Here is a 19707-nt window from a genome sequence, read left to right as displayed (position 1 = left end):
CCTTTTTCTGTCATTTTAGCCCTTTTTGTGTCGTTTTAGCCCTTTTCACGTCATCCTGGAACCTTCTTACGTCACTTTAGACCCTTTAACGCGGTTAGAGTTCTTTTTAAGTTGTTTAAAAACCTTTTATGTCATTTTAGCCCTTTTTGTGTCGTTTTATCCCCTTTTAAATCATCCTGGAACCTTCTTACGTCATTTTAGAACCTTTTAACATGGTTAGAGTTCTTTTTAAGTTGTTTAAAAACCTTTTTATGTCGTTTTATCCCTTTTCACGTCATTTTAGAACCTTTTCACGTCATTTTAGAACCTTTTTACGTCATTTTAGAAATGTTTTGTCGTTTTCCGGCTCTCGTTTCCACTAATGTTCAGCCTTTATCTGGTTCGGCGGCGTCGCGTCCAGTTTAGAACCGGATCAACCCGCCTGGAGAATATCACGCAGTTCCAGCAGCTGCGGTTTGGGGGCGCTGTCCCCTGAAACAAGCAGTGTTTGAGAACTCTGGAAGACGCGCCGTCCGGTCGTTCACGGTAAGTGTCTGTCCCTCGTCGCCGCGACGACCTCGCACTGAGGACTGGGATAGTTTTGATGCTGGACGCCTTCAAGTTTCAAACTCGCGGGAAGAGGGGAAGATTTAATTGTGCCGTTTGGCCAAGGAGCACCATGCTAACATGCTAACATTTTAACGCTAACCTGAGTTTGACACCCCCGACTGAGGTGGTTTGGAGTCGTCGTCCCCGGAGGGTTGGACTGTGGGACGCGGCGGTCCTTCCTGCTACATGTGGTCACTGTCTCTGTGGGGCGGCGGCGGAGGAGGAGGCGAAGGAGGAGGCGGCGGCGTCCGCCGCTCGTCGCCCGGCCGCTGCGCGGCGGGGACGTCGGCTAGCATGAAGGAGTCGGTGGAGCGGGTGCTGGTGCGGAGAGGAGCCAGACGCCGCAGGTTGCTGGGCGTCCAGGGAAGCCTCACCTGGGCGCGCTGCGACGGCGCCACGGCGCCGCTGTCAGGCTCCGCCTCCGCCAGCCAGGGCGGGATCTGCAGCGGGTCCGCGGGGTCCAGGTCCGGCATGAAGGCCGGGTTCTCGATCCCGGCTGGACAGAACAGAGAGACGGGGGGCGATGAGGAGCTGCTGCCGAGACGTTCAGACCTCATGACTGCTCTCAGGGTTCTTTACATCTTCTATATGTTTAAATATATACAGTATATATATTAGAGTTCCTCTACCTCCTGCTCGGTACGTCACTCTCATGGGGAACGAGGAGTTGTAGTACGAGGAGTTGAAGCCGGAGGCGCTGTCGCCCTCTGAGAACTCGAAGTCTGTGAGGAGAAGAAGAAACTGGTTATAGGGTGTTATTGAGGTTATAGGGGTGTTATAGAGGTTATAGGGGTGTTATAGAGGTTATAGGGGTGTTATTGAGGTTATAGGGTGTTATTGAGGTTATAGGGTGTTATAGAGATTATAGGGGTGTTATAGAGGTTATAGGGGTGTTATTGAGGTTATAGGGGTGTTATAGAGGTTATAGGGGTGTTATTGAGGTTATAGGGTGTTATTGAGGTTATAGGGGTGTTATAGAGGTTATAGGGGTGTTATAGAGGTTATAGGGGTGTTATTGAGGTTATAGGGTGTTATTGAGGTTATAGGGTGTTATAGAGATTATTGAGGTTATAGAGGTGTTATAGAGGTTATTGAGGTTATAGAGGTGTTATTGAGGTTATAGGGTGTTATTGAGGTTATAGGGTGTTATAGAGATTATAGGGGTGTTATAGAGGTTATAGGGGTGTTATTGAGGTTATAGGGGTGTTATAGAGGTTATAGGGGTGTTATTGAGGTTATAGGGTGTTATTGAGGTTATAGGGGTGTTATAGAGGTTATAGGGGTGTTATAGAGGTTATAGGGGTGTTATTGAGGTTATAGGGTGTTATTGAGGTTATAGGGTGTTATAGAGATTATTGAGGTTATAGAGGTGTTATAGAGGTTATAGAGGTTATAGGGGTGTTATATAGGTTATAGGGTGTTATAGAGGTTATAGGGGTGTTATAGAGGTTATTGAGGTTATAGAGGTGTTATTGAGGTTATAGGGTGTTATAGAGGTTATAAGGGTGTTATATAGGTTATAGGGTGTTATAGAGGTTATTGAGGTTATAGGGTGTTATAGAGGTTATAGGGTGTTATAGAGATTATTGAGGTTATAGAGGTGTTATAGAGGTTATAGGGGTGTTATAGAGATTATTGAGGTTATAGAGGTGTTATAGAGGTTATAGGGTGTTATAGAGGTTATAGGGGTGTTATATAGGTTATAGGGTGTTATAGAGGTTATTGAGGTTATAGGGTGTTATAGAGGTTATAGGGTGTTATAGAGATTATTGAGGTTATAGAGGTGTTATAGAGGTTATAGGGGTGTTATAGAGATTATTGAGGTTATAGAGGTGTTATTGAGGTTATAGGGTGTTATAGAGGTTATAGGGGTGTTATATAGGTTATAGGGTGTTATAGAGGTTATTGAGGTTATAGGGTGTTATAGAGGTTATAGGGTGTTATAGAGATTATTGAGGTTATAGAGGTGTTATAGAGGTTATAGGGGTGTTATAGAGATTATTGAGGTTATAGAGGTGTTATAGAGGTTATAGGGTGTTATAGAGGTTATAGGGGTGTTATAGAGGTTATTGAGGTTATAGAGGTGTTATTGAGGTTATAGGGTGTTATAGAGGTTATAGGGGTGTTATAGAGGTTATAGGGTGTTATAGAGGTTATTGAGGTTATAGGGTGTTATAGAGGTTATAGGGGTGTTATATAGGTTATAGGGTGTTATAGAGGTTATTGAGGTTATAGAGGTGTTATTGAGGTTATAGAGGTGTTATTGAGGTTATAGGGTGTTATAGAGGTTATAGAGGTGTTATTGAGGTTATAGGGTGTTATTGAGGTTATAGAGGTGTTATTGAGGTTATAGGGTGACGGTGGCCTGGTGGGTCAGACCTTCGTCTCCAGAATGACAGCTCCTGCTCTTGTCCAGAGATTTCCCGTTCGGCAGCTGTGAGAAGAAACAGAACAGGAAAGTGAAGACGTGACGGACGGCGCTGGACAGGAAGTGGCGGCGGCGGCGGCAGTGGCGGCGGCGCTCCCTCCCACCTTCTGCTCCTTCTTGCCGTGCTTGCTGATGGTCTTGGGCGGGGCCACGCCCATCTTGGCCGACTTGAAGGACTCCAGGCGGCTCCTCATGGTCCTCTGGAAGATCTCCTGAACCTCGTCTTCATCCTTGTTCACGTCGAAGTGGCTGCGGCTGTAGCGGTGACGGTGCTGAGGAGGAGGAGGAGGAGGAGGAGGAGGACATGAAGGAGGAGGAGGAGGAGGACATGGAGGAGGAGGAGATGAAGGAAGAGGAGGAGGAGGAGGAGGAGATGAAGGAGGAGGAGGAGGAGGAGGAGATGAAGGAGGAGGAGGAGATGAAGGAGGAGGAGGAGGAGGAGGAGGAGGAGGAGGAGGAGGAGGAGATCAAGGAGGAGGAGGAGGAGGAAGAGGAGGAGGAGGAGGAAGAGGACATGAAGGAGGAGGAGGAGGAAGAGGAGGAGGAGGAGGAAGAGGACATGAAGGAGGAGGAGGAGGAGGAGGAGGAGTGGCGACGCCCACCTGCTTCCTCCCCCTGTACAGGTGCTGCTGCAGCAGATGGTGACTGTTGACGCCCTCCGTCTCCTTCACGCCCTTCATGTCCTGCTGCTGAATCTCCAGACTCACCGACGCCACCGAGTGTCTGGAGGGAGGAAACATTGATTATTGATTATTGATTATTGATTATTGATCGGTGGGTCTGGATCACGACTTTCAGCTGTTACGACTGCTTCTGGCCACCAGAGGGCAGTGTGTGATCGTACATGACTGCTGGGTTTGAGTGTGAATGTGTGATTGATTGATTGATTGATTGATTGATTGATTGTGACCCTGACCTGGGCGCGGCGGCTCCAGGCTCCTCCCCCGACATCTCGGCCATGATGTCGGGCATCACGTCAGCGTAGTCGTCGCCAAACTTCTTCTTGAAGTCCACGAAGGCGTTTTCATTCCGGACGAACTCCAGCGATCCCCTGCGCTCTCCCTGAGAACACACCAGAGTACCGAGTACCGAGTACTTGTCCAGTTACATTGCTAGCGTGAGGAGCTGTAATAGATTACTGTGAGGACGTCGGCTGACCTCGGACACGTAGCTGATGGCGTCCTTCAGGTTCAGTTTGTGGAAAACTTTGAAGAGCTGGTCTCGGTTCTTCCTGGCCGACGGTTTCATCAACAGCCGAGACATCCAGTTCTCCTCGAAGTGGCTCCACCTGCAGGACGGAGAGGCGTCACAACAAACAAACAAACATCCAGTTCTCCTCGAAGTGGCTCCACCTGCAGGACGGAGAGGCGTCACAACAAACAAACAAACAAACAAACATCCAGTTCTCCTCGAAGTGGCTCCACCTGCAGGACGGAGAGGCGTCACAACAAACAAACAAACATCCAGTTCTCCTCGAAGTGGCTCCACCTGCAGGACGGAGAGGCGTCACAACAAACAAACAAACATCCAGTTCTCCTCGAAGTGGCTCCACCTGGAGGACGGAGAGGCGTCACAACAAACAAACAAACATCCAGTTCTCCTCGAAGTGGCTCCACCTGGAGGACGGAGAGGCGTCACAACAAACAAACAAACATCCAGTTCTCCTCGAAGTGGCTCCACCTGGAGGAGCGGAGAGGCGTCACAACAAACAAACAAACAAACAAACAAGGCACATTGTCTCCACGTACTTGTCCCTCATGTAGTTGTGTCCGATCTGTCCTGAGATGTCCTCGATGGCGACCAGCATGTGGTCAAACACCTGAACAGCAAGAGGACACCGTTAGCACACTGCCGCGGCTTCCCGCCGCCGCTGCTCCGCCGTTAGCCGGCTTCACCTTGTTCTGCACTTTCTCCACCAGGCTGCGCTCCGCCGCCGCCGCTCGCTTCACCTTGAGCCACGTGACCAGAGGTTTCATGGTTATTCCCTGAAACACAGAGGTCAGGGGGGAAACATCAGGCGGAGCTCAGTCCCATCAGAACGTCGGTGTGCGAACGCTCCGGTCCGACAGGAAACCACTACAGTCAGAGGGGTTACCTGGAGACGCTACAGTCAGACTGGTTACCTGGAGACGCTACAACCAGACTGGTTACCTGGAGACGCTACAACCAGACTGGTTACCTGGAGACGCTACAACCAGAACGGTTGCCTGGAGACGCTACAACCAGACTGGTTACCTGGAGACGCTACAACCAGAGAGGTTGCCTGGAGACGCTACAACCAGACTGGTTACCTGGAGACGCTACAACCAGAGAGGTTGCCTGGAGACGCTACAACCAGAGAGGTTGCCTGGAGACGCTACAACCAGACTGGTTACCTGGAGACGCTACAGTCAGAGCGGTTACCTGGAGACGCTACAGTCAGACTGGTTACCTGGAGACGCTACAACCAGACTGGTTACCTGGAGACGCTACAACCAGAGAGGTTGCCTGGAGACGCTACAACCAGAGAGGTTGCCTGGAGACGCTACAACCAGACTGGTTACCTGGAGACGCTACAGTCAGAGCGGTTACCTGGAGACGCTACAGTCAGACTGGTTACCTGGAGACGCTACAGTCAGAGCGGTTACCTGGAGACGCTACAGTCAGACTGGTTACCTGGAGACGCTACAACCAGACTGGTTACCTGGAGACGCTACAACCAGACTGGTTACCTGGAGACGCTACAGTCAGAGCGGTTACCTGGAGACGCTACAGTCAGACTGGTTACCTGGAGACGCTACAACCAGAGAGGTTACCTGGAGACCCTACTACCAGAGCGGTTACCTGGAGACCCTACTACCAGAGCGGTTACCTGGAGACCCTACTACCAGAGCGGTTACCTGGAGATGCTACAACCAGAGAGGTTGCCTGGAGACGCTACAACCAGAGAGGTTACCTGGAGACGCTACAACCAGAGCGGTTACCTGGAGACGCTACAACCAGAGCGGTTACCTGGAGACGCTACAATCTGAGAGGTTCTCTGGAGACCCTACTACCAGAGCGGTTCTCTGGAGACGCTACAACCAGAGCGGTTACCTGGAGACGCTACAACCAGAGAGGTTACCTGGAGACGCTACAGTCAGAGCGGTTACCTGGACGATGACGGTGAAGTACACCACGATGAGCGTGGTGGACACCATCAGGTTCTTCTCCTTGATCTTGCTCTCGTCCAGCATGGTGGCCAGGCCGTACGCCACGGCCCCCCGCAGGCCACCGTAGCTCATGATCACCTGGTCGATGAACTCCAGGGGAACCAGGCGGAACTTGTTCAGGATCCAGGTGAGGAAGAACACACCTGAGGGACGGTTGTACAGAGGAGGAAGATGCTCTATCACCTGGTGTCGGCCAGCGTTACACCAGTGGCAGTGTGTCGGGGGCTACGGAGCTCCTCACCGATGATCCTGTACACGAGGATGAAGAGCAGCGTGAGGAGGATGAAGCCGGTGTTCCACACCCAGATGGTCTTGTCGATGGCCGAGATGCCGAGGAAGACGAAGATGATGGTCTCCGAGCCGTTGGCCAAGACCTTCATGACGTACCGCACGGTGTTGACAGAGTTCTCGTCCATGTTGGAGTTGATGTACTTCTGGCAGCACATCCCGCAGAAGACGATGCTGCGGAGCAGAAGCGTCATGAAGACGTCCGTCCACCTCCCCCGCCGCCACCCCCCACCACCACCCCACCCGCGGCGGACTCACGACAAGATGGCGGACAGCGAGAGCATCTCGGCCGTCAGGTAGGCCAGGTAGCCCAGGACGAACACGAAGCCCGGCTCGATGATCTGGATGTTCTTGGTGCATCTGGTGACGAGGGAGATGAGGAGGCCGAACACGAAGCCCACCAGCGAACCGCCAAACGCCACCACGAAGAAGGAAACTGTACCGGAGGGGGGGGGGGGGGGGGGGAGGGGCAAATCAGAAACTTGCACAGGGGGTGGTGAGACGACTGTGGCTCATTGGGTTGCTGGTTCAGTCCACATGTTTAGGGGCTCTTGAGCAAGATGCTGAACTCCAAACTGCTTGATGCTGCTAAATGCTAAGCTAACCGCCTCTGTAACAAAGGGAATGAGCACACACACACACACACACACAGGTTTCTCTGGTAATGAGTAAACGAGTCTCACTTATTCCTTTAATGATCTCCACTGCATCGATTTGAGATCCTCCCAGTGACACAAACGCGTCGAAGACGTTGAAGAGGACCTTAAAAGAAGACAAGAAAGTGTATAACGTGAAAAGGAAAACGGATACGTCGCCTGGTACCGAGAGCCTTTGATTGCTTCAGTTTGCAGGATTGACATGAGCAGGACTTGAGTGACTCTTCCAGCTGAACGTCTCACACATGAGCAGTATTTCACCACGAGGTCAACGTGTTCATGAGCTCAGGAGTACGAAGTGTGAACAGGTTGAAGGACGTCTCTGGTGGCAAAGGTCCCGGGACTGTACGGCTGAGTGTTTGCTCTGCCGCCACTTCACGTCTGGCAGGTGTACTTTCTCTTTGACGGATGTTCCTGGAAACTCCCAGAGCGTCGTGCCGCCTGGGGACACGGTGGCAGGACGTCGTACCGCCTGGGGACACGGCGGCAGGACGTGGTGCCGCCTGGGGACACGGTGGCAGGACGTGGTGCCGCCTGGGGACACGGCGGCAGAACGTCGTACCGCCTTGGGACACGGCGGCAGGACGTCGTGCCGACTTGGGACACGGCGGCAGGACGTCGTGCCGACTTGGGACACGGCGGCAGGACGTCGTGCCGCCTGGGGACACGGCGGCAGGACGTCGTGCCGCCTTGGGACATGGCGGCAGGACGTCGTACCGCCTGGGGACACGGCGGCAGGACGTCGTGCCGACTTGGGACACGGCGGCAGGACGTCGTGCCGACTTGGGACACGGCGGCAGGACGTCGTGCCGACTTGGGACACGGCGGCAGGACGTCGTGCCGACTTGGGACACGGCGGCAGAACATCGTACCGCTCGGCGGCGAGGTGAGGGCGGAGCATACGAACCACGGTGACGCCGTCGTTGAGCAGCGACTCTCCGAACACCATGATGAAGAGCACCTCGTTGACGTGGACCTGCTCGAACACGGCGATGACGGCGACGGGGTCCACGGCGGCGATCAGGCTGCCGAACAGCAGGTACTGCAGCAGGCCGATGTCCAGGTCTCCTGCGGGACACAAAGACGCCGGTCTGGACTCGGAGACGGACCAGTACACCGGACCAGCACCTCTAGTACTAATCTTTACTGGCAGGAGGAAACGTGCAGTGAGAACAGTAGTGGGACCAGTGCAGAACCCTGTGGGACGCCATGCACTTCTTATAACCCTTCAGTCATACTCTATATGCAGATGATACGCGGGAGTACCGGTGCATCCCTCACAAGTTGAGTTTTGGAAATATTAATAGTAACTAATAACCCATAAACTCATTTGATTAATCTACAAATTAAAGGTTGATTTTTTTTGTGTGCAGAAACTGGTGACCCCTTCCCCTGTGTGATTTAAAGAGGGGCCCTGAACCATGAATAAATTACCCATAGCCCCGCCCTTGTGACACCCCCACAGCGTCAGGCCCAGGCTGGCGGCGTTCCAGCAGGTCCCGATGACGGCGTAGACCAGGATGGCGCCCATGTTGCTGAAGAACATCTTGTTGGGCATGGAGTAGCCGGCGTCCAGGATGACCTGCGGCAGCAGGTAGAAGAAGAAGACGGTCGGCGTCAGGGTGAAGGTCTGCGCCTGGTCGGCGCCCCAGATCATGGCGCCCAGGACGAAGCCGAAGCAGATGAGCAGGGCGCTCTCCGGGATGACGCTGGTCACGTGGTGGTTCGCCTCGATGACTGAGGGCGGAGGAGGAAAGACGAGGCAGAAACGTGGTGAGTCGGAACGACAAAAGCTCGCGAGCGTCAACAAGTTCAGTTCAATGTCTAAGGCCTCGACCGTAAAGCTGCTGAAGGTCCTGGAAGGTGCGTACGTACGCCACCTCCTGGCCAGGAGCCTCCAGCCTGCCTGTAGTACCGCTCCGCACCAGCAGGTGGTGCAGTGAGTCGTTCTACCTCTTCATGCATTCGGTCCAATGACAGAAGAAGTCGACGTGACATGACACAGATAGAAAAAGTGCTCGGAGGAGCGGCGACTCACTACTGCCCCCCAGTGGTCAAACACAACATCACGTCCGTTCCTTCATTCGTCTGACGGCGACTTTTCAACCTGAACCTCATTTAGATTCCAGCCTGAAGGTTTAATGATCAACTGTTCCTGCGTGTGTGTGTGTGTGTGCGTGTGTGTGTGTGTGTGTGTGTGTGTGTGTGTGTGTGTGTGTGTGTGTGTGTGTGTGTGTGTGTGTGTGTGTGTGTGTGTGTGCGTGCGTGCGTGCGTGCGTGCGTGTGCGTGCGCGTGCGCGTGCGCGTGCGCGTGTGCGTGTGTGTGTGTGTGTAATGGCCTGATGAAGTGCCTCTAAAGGTTCATTAATGATCAAACGTGTTGAACCGAGTCTTCAAAGCATTTTAAAAGGCTTCAATGTCCTTTTTCACCTCTGATGTGACCTTTGAAATAAAATGCAATGTTTCCCATAAGAAATAAGCCAGCTTTAGATTATTTACACATTATATTATATATTTGCTTAATTTTTTTTTCAAAAGACACAAGAATCTCGTGTTTTAATTTGTGAGAATATTTCATATCTTAGGATTATCTGATGTGTTTTCAAGCCTCCGGTTTGAACGAACGTAGAAGTTGATTCATTCGGTTAAATCGTGGCCTTAGCTTTGCCTTTTCACTTGAAAGCGTGGAGGAGGGTGGAGGAGGGTGGAGGAGGAGGAGGAGAGAGGAGGAGGAGGGTGGAGGAGGAGGGAGGAGGGTGGAGGAGGAGGGAGGAGGGTGGAGGAGGGTGGAGGAGGGAGGAGGAGGGTGGAGGAGGAGGAGGAGAGAGGAGGAGGAGGAGGGTGGAGGAGGGAGGAGGAGGGTGGAGGAGGGAGGAGGAAGGTGGAGGGTGGAAGAGGAGGGTGGAGGGTGGAGGAGGAGGGAGGAGGAGGAGGGTGGAGGAGGAGGGTGGAGGGTGGAGGAGGGTGGAGGACGAGGGAGGAGGAGGGTGGAGGGTGGAGGGGGATGGAAGGGGTGGAGGGTGGAGGAGGGAGGAGGAGGGAGGAGGGTGGAGGAGGAGGGTGGAGGGTGGAGGGAGGAGGGTGGAGGAGGCGGGTGGAGGAGGGAGGAGGAGGGTGGAGGAGGAGGGAGGAGGAGGGTGGAGGGAGGAGGGTGGAGGAGGGAGGAGGAGGGAGGAGGAGGGTGGAGGAGGAAGGAGGAGGAGGGTGGAGGGAGGAGGGTGGAGGAGGCGGGTGGAGGAGGGAGGAGGAGGGAGGAGGAGGGTGGAGGAGGGAGGAGGAGGGTGGAGGAGGGTGGAGGGAGGAGGAGGGAGGATGAGGGTGGAGGAGGGAGGAGGGTGGAGGAGGGAAGGAAAGAAACATGTTTAAATGTGCACGAATGTTCACGTTTAAGTTGGTTTGTGATAAAAGTCGTCCACGTCCTCTCGTACGGACGATTTGTGGGTCTTGGAGGTTTTGATCGGAGCTGATTTTTTTTTTTTTAAGTATAAATATGAAAACTGACAGATTCTGATCTAAAAACACTCGATCGGCAAAAATGACATTCAAAACCGTCCTTGGTCAGAATTAATTAATGCGTCTGTGGAGGTCACATGACTCAACACCTTTCACAATAAAACAACGAGTCCAGCTTATGTGAAGTGACACTTTAGACACGTAAAGTCAAAACAATTTCCAGATGATGACAAATTGTTTTAATCCAGAATAAAAATATCCAGATAAGGTGACTGAGGGTTTTTTTTTTCCAAATATAATAATATCTGATTTCCTTAAATATGTATATTTCAGAATAAACTGGCAGATTCTTGCAGATCAAAAGGATCAAAAGAAGGAAAGACTTTGACATTTGTCCAGATCTGCAGTTTAACATGTGATGTTTGACCCGTCGTCCCTCCAGAGGACAGATCGGGTGGAGGTGGCCCCTCCACTATAAAACCAGTTCGACCCCCCCTGCGTTACTACAAATTAAAATACTAACAAAGACGTCAGCATGAATATTTGACCAGGTTCTGAGACGAACGTGGGGCAAAAAAAGGACAAACTCTTGAAGTGCTGCTGCAGAACGTTTTCAAAACTGAGCCGGGAGGTTCAGTGTGTCAAAGGTCACGGGAACTTTGAATAATGTTGAATTCCACCGGCGGAAAAAAAGCCTCCGTCCTCCGCGGCTTCTGAGGAGCGTCCATCCGTCCCTCTGCACCGGAGGAATGTCCCCCGGCAGGAGACATTGTATTCAAACCCTCAGACGTCACTTCGTCTCAACCACCTGTGACGTCCACTGAGACGCCCGTCCTCCGTCACTCCACCGCCAAACCACCCGACAATTTACGAAAAACCTACGTCAGGTCTCTACGTCTGGGCTCCTCCGCCCCCCCGACCGATAAAGACGAGTGGACGCTCTTACGTACCGAGTTTCCCCAGAAAGGCCACGAGGACCCACAAGGCCACGAGGTACGGCGCCGCCACGTGGTGCCACTTGAAGGTGACGACGGGGATCCCGGTGACGGCGCCGTGGTCGCTGTGGTTGCCGTGGGGAGGCCCGGGCGCCGCCGCCGCCGCCGCCGCCGCCTCGCCGACGGAGGCCGAGGCGGCGAGGCGGAGCAGCAGGACGGCGCCCAGGAGGCACAGGGAGCCGCGGCGGCGCATCAGGGCCTCACCGGGGGAAAACGCTAAAAGGTTTAGGAAGTCGCCGGCGCCGTCAGACGCCTCCACCCGCCTGACGGAGCTGTGATTCGGGAGGCTTTCTTTCACCTCCACCCGTTGGGTCCAGACGAGTCTTCAGACGTCTCCGTGACGCCGGCCGGACGGTCTGAGGGGGAAGTGAAGGACGCGACCCGGGACCGGCCTGGTTACTCAGTCACATCACTGCCCTCTGTTTATTTGTGCTTTGACACCTCGAACACACACACACACGTGTGTGTGTGTGTGTGTGTGTGTGTGTGTGTGTGTGTGGAGCAGAGGTCGTCTGGTTGGACGTCTTCAGGTGTGTGTGTCCCGCCGGCTTCAGGCTCCAGCAATGATTGACGCCCCCCCTGTTTCTCAATCCAGGTTTAAGAAGTGAGTCGCTCTCTAAAATCAGATTCCTACGTTTTTGTTTTTTTTACCCATTAACTCCAACGAACGTGTCGCCCGGCGGGAGTTTGGACGCGTGGAGCCGACGAGGGAAGAGCGTGGACAGTCCGTCTCCGTCCGGGACGCTTGTTTATCACCACATACGTTCACGTTCTCGATTCTCCTCGTGGTGCTTCTACACACTCGGAAGGTTCTGGCGGCTTCACGATGAGGCTGAACTACCGTAAAGTCCCCAATAGAAGAGCACCGCCGAATGTAACAGCGCCCCCTGGGGCACAGAGGAAGAACAAACCTCACGACTTCACGAAGTACCATATTTTTGCAGGCGCTGCAGAAAATGCAGGTTTTTTTGCACGTTGTGTTTCTGCTCCGCCCGATCTGGGTGGAGGAGTCTCTACGGCAAAATTCTCTTTGATTCCACTGAAACGACAAAGTTGGTTTCTTACAGCGAAACATCAAAGTACTTAACTTAACTTCTCTTCTTCACCACGTTGTGTTTATTTTCACGTTTATTCATGCTGACGCTAAAATGTTAGTCGGTTCTTTACTCGTTTTCTCCTCCGACTCTCAGAAGAGCGACGTTGTGAACGTGTGAAGTTGTGTAAACGTTGTGTAAACATTGTGTGACGTTGTGTAAACATTGTGTAAAGTTGTGTAAACATTGTGTAAACATTGTGTAAACATTGTGTAAACCTTGTGTAAACATTGTGTGAAGTTGTGTAAACATTGTGTGAAGTTGTGTGAGGTTGTGTAAACGTTGTGTGAAGTTGTGTAAATATTGTGTGAAGTTGTATAAACATTGTGTGAAGTTGTGTAAACATTATGTGAACATTGTGTGAAGTTGTATAAACATTGTGTAAACGTTGTGTGAGGTTGTGTAAACGTTGTGTGAAGTTGTGTAAACGTTGTGTGAACGTTGTGTGAAGTTGTGTAAACATTGTGTGAAGTTGTATAAACATTGTGTAAACGTTGTGTGAGGTTGTGTAAACATTGTGTGAAGTTGTGTAAACGTTGTGTGAAGTTGTGTAAAAGTTGTGTGAACGTTGTGTGAAGTTGTGTAAACATTGTGTAAAGTTGTGTAAAGTTGTGTAAACGTTGTGTGAAGTTGTGTAACATTGTGTGAAGTTGTGTAACATTATGTAAAGTTGTGTAAACGTTGTGTAAACGTTGTGTGAAGTTGTGTAACATTGTGTAAAGTTGTGTAAAGTTGTGTAAATGTTGTGTGAAGTTGTGTAAACATTGTGTAAAGTTGTGTAAAGTTGTGTAAACGTTGTGTGAAGTTGTGTAACATTGTGTGAAGTTGTGTAAAGTTGTGTAAACGTTGTGTAAAGTTGTGTAGACATTGTGTGAACATTATGTGAAGTTGTGTAAAGTTGTGTAAACGTTGTGTGAACGTTGTGTGAAGTTGTGTAAACATTGTGTAAAGTTGTGTAACGTTGTGTAAACGTTGTGTAACGTTGTGTAACGTTGTGTGAAGTTGTGTAAACATTGTGTAAAGTTGTGTAACGTTGTGTTACGTCAGGCTTCCAGGCTCACAGGCCCCCTGTTGGGAACGAGGTAAACGAGGTAAACGAGGTAAACGAGGTAAACGAGGTGTTTCAGTCAATGTGTGTTTATTGTCCTTTGTGTTGCAGCAAAGTAGAAAACAAAAGAAGAAAGAAGCTTTGTGGTTCAGAGAAACTGGATCTGAGAGGAAAGATGCTGACGTCTGCAAAACTTCCAGTGAAAGTCAGTATGTGGAGAAAAAACATGACCGACTGATTATTATTGTTGTTATTGTTGTTAATAAATTTACAAAACTTACCAAATTGAAAAACTGAATCAAAACAAAGAATAGTAAACTTTTTAAAACGGCAGAAATGATTAGAATCAAATCTAATAGTTTAAAACTGATTTAAAATGAGTATTTTCAAAGGACATTTATACATTTATTGACTTTTTCTTTTTAAAAATATTTTCTTAATATTGACATTTCTAGAATTTTTACACTTTAAATGTATTTTTTGATCAAATTCATTCTACTTCTGTAGATACTCTCATCTCTTGCATTATTTTCTATTACTGCCACTTTAGTGATTTATTCCAAGTATTACTGCTGCTTTAATACTTTTTCATTGTTGTACTTGATTGATACTCTTTTCACTATAACTGCTACCTTATTGATACTTCTTCACTATAATCTGTACTTTATTGACATTTGTGTACTACTACTAGTAACTTAACGATACATTTTCACGATTTTATTGATACTTTTTCTCTATCACTTCTACTTTATTGATGCTTTTCTACTGTTATTGGTACTTTATTGATACTTTTTCTATATCATTAGTACTTTATTGATACTTTTTCTCTATCATTAGTACTTTATTGATACTTTCACTATATCATTTGTACTTTATTGATACTTTTTCTCTATCATCAGTACTTTATTGATACTTTCTCTATATCGTTAGTACTTTATTGATACTTTTTCTCTATTATTAGTACTTTATTGATACTTTCTCTATATCATTTGTACTTTATTGATACTTTTTCTCTATCATTAGTACTTTATTGATACTTTTTCTCTATTATGAGTACTTTATTGATACTTTCACTATATCATTTGTACTTTATTGATACTTTTTCTCTATCATCAGTACTTTATTGATACTTTCACTATATCATTTGTACTTTATTGATACTTTTTCTCTATCATCAGTACTTTATTGATACTTTCACTATATCATTTGTACTTTATTGATACTTTTTCTCTATCATTAGTACTTTATTGATACTTTCACTATATCATTTGTACTTTATTGATACTTTTTCTCTATCATTAGTACTTTATTGATACTTTCTCTATATCATTTGTACTTTATTGATACTTTTTCTCTATCATTAGTACTTTATTGATACTTTCTCTATATCATTTGTACTTTATTGATACCTTCTCTATATCATTAGTACGTTATTGTTACCTTGCTATTGTTACTGGTACTTTATTGATACTTTCTCTATATCATTAGTACTTTATTGACACTTTTTCTCTATTATTAGTACTTATTGATACTTTCACTATATCATTTGTACTTTATTGATACTTTTTCTCTATCATCAGTACTTTATTGATACTTTCACTATATCATTAGTACTTTATTGATACTTTCTCTATATCATCAGTACTTTATTGATACTTTCTCTATATCATTAGTACTTTATTGTTACCTTCCTATAGTTACTGGTACTTTATAAATACTTTTTCTATATCATTTGTACTTTATTGATACATTTTCTCTCTCATTAGTACTTTATTGATACTTTCTCTATATCATCAGTACTTTATTGATACTTTCTCTATATCATTAGTACTTTATTGTTACCTTCCTATAGTTACTGGTACTTTATAAATACTTTTTCTATATCATTTGTACTTTATCGATACTTTTTCTCTATCATCAGTACATTATTGTTACCTTCCTACTGCTATCGGTCCTTTATTGCCACTTCTTCATTATTATCTGTACTTGGTGATACTTTTCTGCTATTACTGCTAACTTATTGATGTGATTCACTGTCTCTGGTACTTTATTGATGTATTTTAACTGTCACTACCGCGTTGTTGCGCCCTCATTGCAGTAGAAGTGTCATTAGTACGTCCTGATGGCCGACCTGAACCTTCAACCACACCGTCGGCAGCTTGTGTCCGATTTCACTGTTTGGATGTTGTCGGTCAAACTTCCAGCCCCTTATTTATGCCAGCACACACACACACACACACACACACACACACACACACACACACACACACAAACACGCTGCCTCATTGACGCTGTCCACGGCGGTGTGTGTTGGCTAAACAGGAAGCGTTAATGACTGCCAGTGTCACTGACCACAGCAGGGAAACACAGCGTCAGTATTTATCATGACTCAGCGCTCAGAGGGAAGAAATGCAGGAAAACCAACGTTTGAGGAAGTTCTGATATCAAAGCTTTTGCTTTAAATCATATTAATGTCCGGGTCGGATAAAAATCAAGGTTGCATGTCAACACAGACTTGAGATTTTTCAACTGTAAAGATGCTGAAAAAAAACAATTAACTCTCAATTCTAATAATCTGAAATGTACCTTAATGTGCTGGAGATATTTAAAGTTTGGAAATAGGATCTACTTAATAGAAAAAAGATGTGGTAGTTTGTTTTAATGAAGTATTTTTTTGTCCATTTAAGTTTGACTTCTTTCTGCTCCTTTTCATTCATATGAAATGTTGTTGCGTTGTTCTAAATGAATGAAATAAATAAATAAATGAAAAAAAAGAATATTCCACTTGAGTTTAAGATACATGGACGTGATATAAGACAAATAGATTTCCGTCACTTCACTGTGAATCACATTCAGCCGTTCGGCCCCCGACGGGAGCAGCTAGCGTAATGAGCTCAGGCAGTTTGGGGTTCAGTGCCTTGCTCAAGGACACTTGGACGTGTGAACAGACGGGGGATTGAAACTCCAACCTGCTGAGTGTTTCGCCTAAACACCAGGCGCTACGACGACACGAGGCTGTACCTGATGTTCACCGTGCTAACGGTGGACTTTACTTCCCTCATTTTAATACATTTTAACTTTATTCTTTTAAATCTTTTCTTTCTTCAAACAAAATGTCAGACGAGACGACGTGTCTGTGGAACGAGACTGAAGCTCCATCGAGAGTTTGTCAAGAAACCAGTGGGGACGACAGAAAGACGCTACGATGGAACGATACCCCAACGTAACGATTCCCCAACGTAACGATTCCCCAACGTAACGATTCCCCAACGTAACGATTCCCCAACGTAACGATTCCCCAACGTAACGATTCCCCAACGTAACGATTCCCCAACGTAACGATACCCCAACGTAACGATTCCCCAACGTAACGATTCCCCAATGTAACGATTCCCCAACGTAACGATTCCCCAACGTAACGATTCCCCAACGTAACGATTCCCCAACGTAACGATTCCCCAATGTAACGATTCCCCAACGTAACGATTCCCCAACGTAACGATTCCCCAACGTAACGATTCCCCAACGTAACGATTCCCCAACGTAACGATACCCCAACGTAACGATTCCCCAACGTAACGATTCCCCAACGTAACGATTCCCCAACGTAACGATTCCCCAACGTAACGATTCCCCAACGTAACGATACCCCAACGTAACGATACCCCAACGTAACGATTCCCCAACGTAACGATACCCCAACGTAACGATACCCCAACGTAACGATGCCCCAACGTAACGATACCCCAACGTAACGATACCCCAACGTAACGATGCCCCAACGTAACGATTCCCCAACGTAACGATACCCCAACGTAACGATACCCCAACGTAACGATTCCCCAACGTAACGATACCCCAACGCAACGATACTCCAACGTAACGATTCCCCAATGTAACAATACCCCAACGTAACGATACCCCAACGTAACGATTCCCCAACGTAACGATTCCCCAACGTAACGATACCCCAACGTAACGATACCCCAACGTAACGATTCCCCAACGTAACGATTCCCCAACGTAACGATACCCCAACGTAACGATACCCCAACGTAACGATTCCCCAACGTAACGATTCCCCAACGTAACGATACCCCAACGTAACGATTCCCCAACGCAACGATTCCCCAAGGTAACGATGCTACAAGGCTACGACGCAACGACAGAACTATGGTTTCACATTACAACGGCACAAAGACAGAACGACGGAACGACGCTGAGATGAAACGATGGTATGAGACCAGTTGCAGGTCTGTGTCGGGGTACCGGTTGTCACGACGACCATAACTGGCATTAAAACCTGAACTCAGAGACTCAATTAACTTCACAAAGACTCGTCTGAGGATTGTTTCCAAGTCTCTCTATTGTTTTCAAAAGCTTCAGAGTTAAAGGAGGAATTCCTGTCTTCTGTCTTAGATACCTGCTTTCTCTCAACACGTCTGTCCTTTAATGGTCCAGACCTCTAAAAGAAGACCAGCAGAAAAAAGCCACGAGTTCTGTTCTGGGTCTCGGACTTCCTGTTCTGAAAGCTCACAGCAGAGGACGCCTCGGTCCGGGTCCCAAAAGACCCGACCGGTAGGGGACCGGACCGCTTTTATGGACGAAACGACGGGGCCCTGAAGGACTCACTGAGTTTGCAGATCCAGGAGACCAGAATCCAGAGAGCCACCAGGTAGGGGGTGGTCACATGGTGCCACTTCCAGGTCACGATGGGCAGGGTGGTGATGGGGCCCCCTCCGTGGTCGTCGTGACCCCCGGATTCGTCGTGACCCCCGGATTCCTCATGACCCCCGGATTCGTCGTGACCCCCGGAGGCGGTTCCCGTCCCGTTCTCGGGCTCTGAGGCGCCGCCGTGACCGTCGCCCTGCTGGACGGCGTCATGCGGGTCCTCGTCGGCGCGTCCCGGGGACGCCGCCAGCAGCGGGCAGAGAAGAAGAAGAAGAAGGAGGAGGGTGAACCTCCACGCCGTCGCCATGTTGGGGACAAAACGACCAGACCAGCGCCTCGGACCTCAGAGTGGAACCCAGAGGGACATCTCCGTTTCTGTGTCTCCTCCGTCCGTCCCCCTCCCCTACTCTCGGCTGTGTCTCACTCGGTGTCCACCCGGGTCCTCATCCCGTCCCCTGCTCCTCCTCGGCTCGGCTCCACCTCCGTCAGTCCAGGTTTCAGGTTTTCCCCCTGCGGGCGAGGCTCAGCCCAGCCCGGCCTCGCTGCTCCTCCCCGTTCAGACCCGGACCGGCTCGTTTGTCCACTCGGCTCAGAGGACGATGCCGCTCTGCCTCCTGACGACTCCCTCCAGCGTCCCTCATGCCGAACGTCTCCCGTCGCATCGATCGGAGCGCCTCAGACGCACTTCCTTGTTGATCTTAGCCGTGAAGTCCTTCTGTACACTCGTACCAACAAAGACAAACGACACTCCTTCACCTGAGTGTTTCTGCTCCCCGGGACGGAGTCCCGCAGGGACATGTGAGTCACCGTCCAGGGTCACACCGAACCTCCAGAGACTCGGCGTTTCCTCTCAGCATTCACTGGATCTGCCCTTTCAACGCGTGTTGCCGTGATGCTAACTCCTGTGGTCAGGAGGAGTTTAGTGAAATGGTAAAGGTGCAGGATGGATCCTGAAGTCGCTCGGTTCTGCCGAGAAGCAACATGACGAGCGGCTCACCGCAAGTAGCATTAGCATTAGCATTAGCCTGGGTCCAACGCAACAACCGTCATCGGCATCAGTAGCCTTTTGACGGAACGCATGTTCCCTTTAGAGAAGCTGTATGAATGTTGTTGTATGAATAAATAGATACATAAATAAATAAATAAATAAAATACTTTCTGTCCTGTTTCCTGAGAGATGGTTCTCTATAGCATTAGCATTAGCATTAGCATCAGCAGCGGCTGGCTTCCAATTGACGAAATACATCCAGTTACTGCCAATACTGAAGGTAATACTGAAGGTAATATTAGCAAAT

The 19707-nt window shown here is 48.8% G+C and overlaps 1 protein-coding gene across 1 annotated transcript; it reads right to left on the bottom strand.

Annotated features, from left to right (window-relative positions):
- Positions 1-770: 770 nt before the first annotated feature.
- LOC308144710 (sodium/hydrogen exchanger 3-like) lies at positions 771-18719 on the bottom strand (the record flags this gene model as incomplete). The annotated part of the gene is made up of 16 exons (XM_080515890.1): positions 771-1084; positions 1218-1310; positions 2968-3022; positions 3121-3288; positions 3619-3739; positions 3927-4078; positions 4175-4304; positions 4765-4835; positions 4912-5001; positions 6148-6350; positions 6449-6669; positions 6754-6931; positions 7179-7257; positions 8059-8219; positions 8586-8888; positions 18374-18719. The coding sequence occupies 16 exons, from the start codon at positions 18717-18719 to the stop codon at positions 771-773; spliced, it is 2685 nt and encodes an 894-aa protein (XP_080372016.1).
- Between the last annotated feature and the right edge of the window lie 988 nt (positions 18720-19707).

Source organism: Blennius ocellaris, assembly GCF_963422515.1.
Source record: "Blennius ocellaris genome assembly, chromosome: 20".
Taxonomy (NCBI): Eukaryota; Metazoa; Chordata; class Actinopteri; order Blenniiformes; family Blenniidae; genus Blennius; species Blennius ocellaris.
The sequence above is the reverse complement of the archived record's forward strand: the minus strand, read 5'-3'. Positions and strand labels throughout refer to the sequence as shown.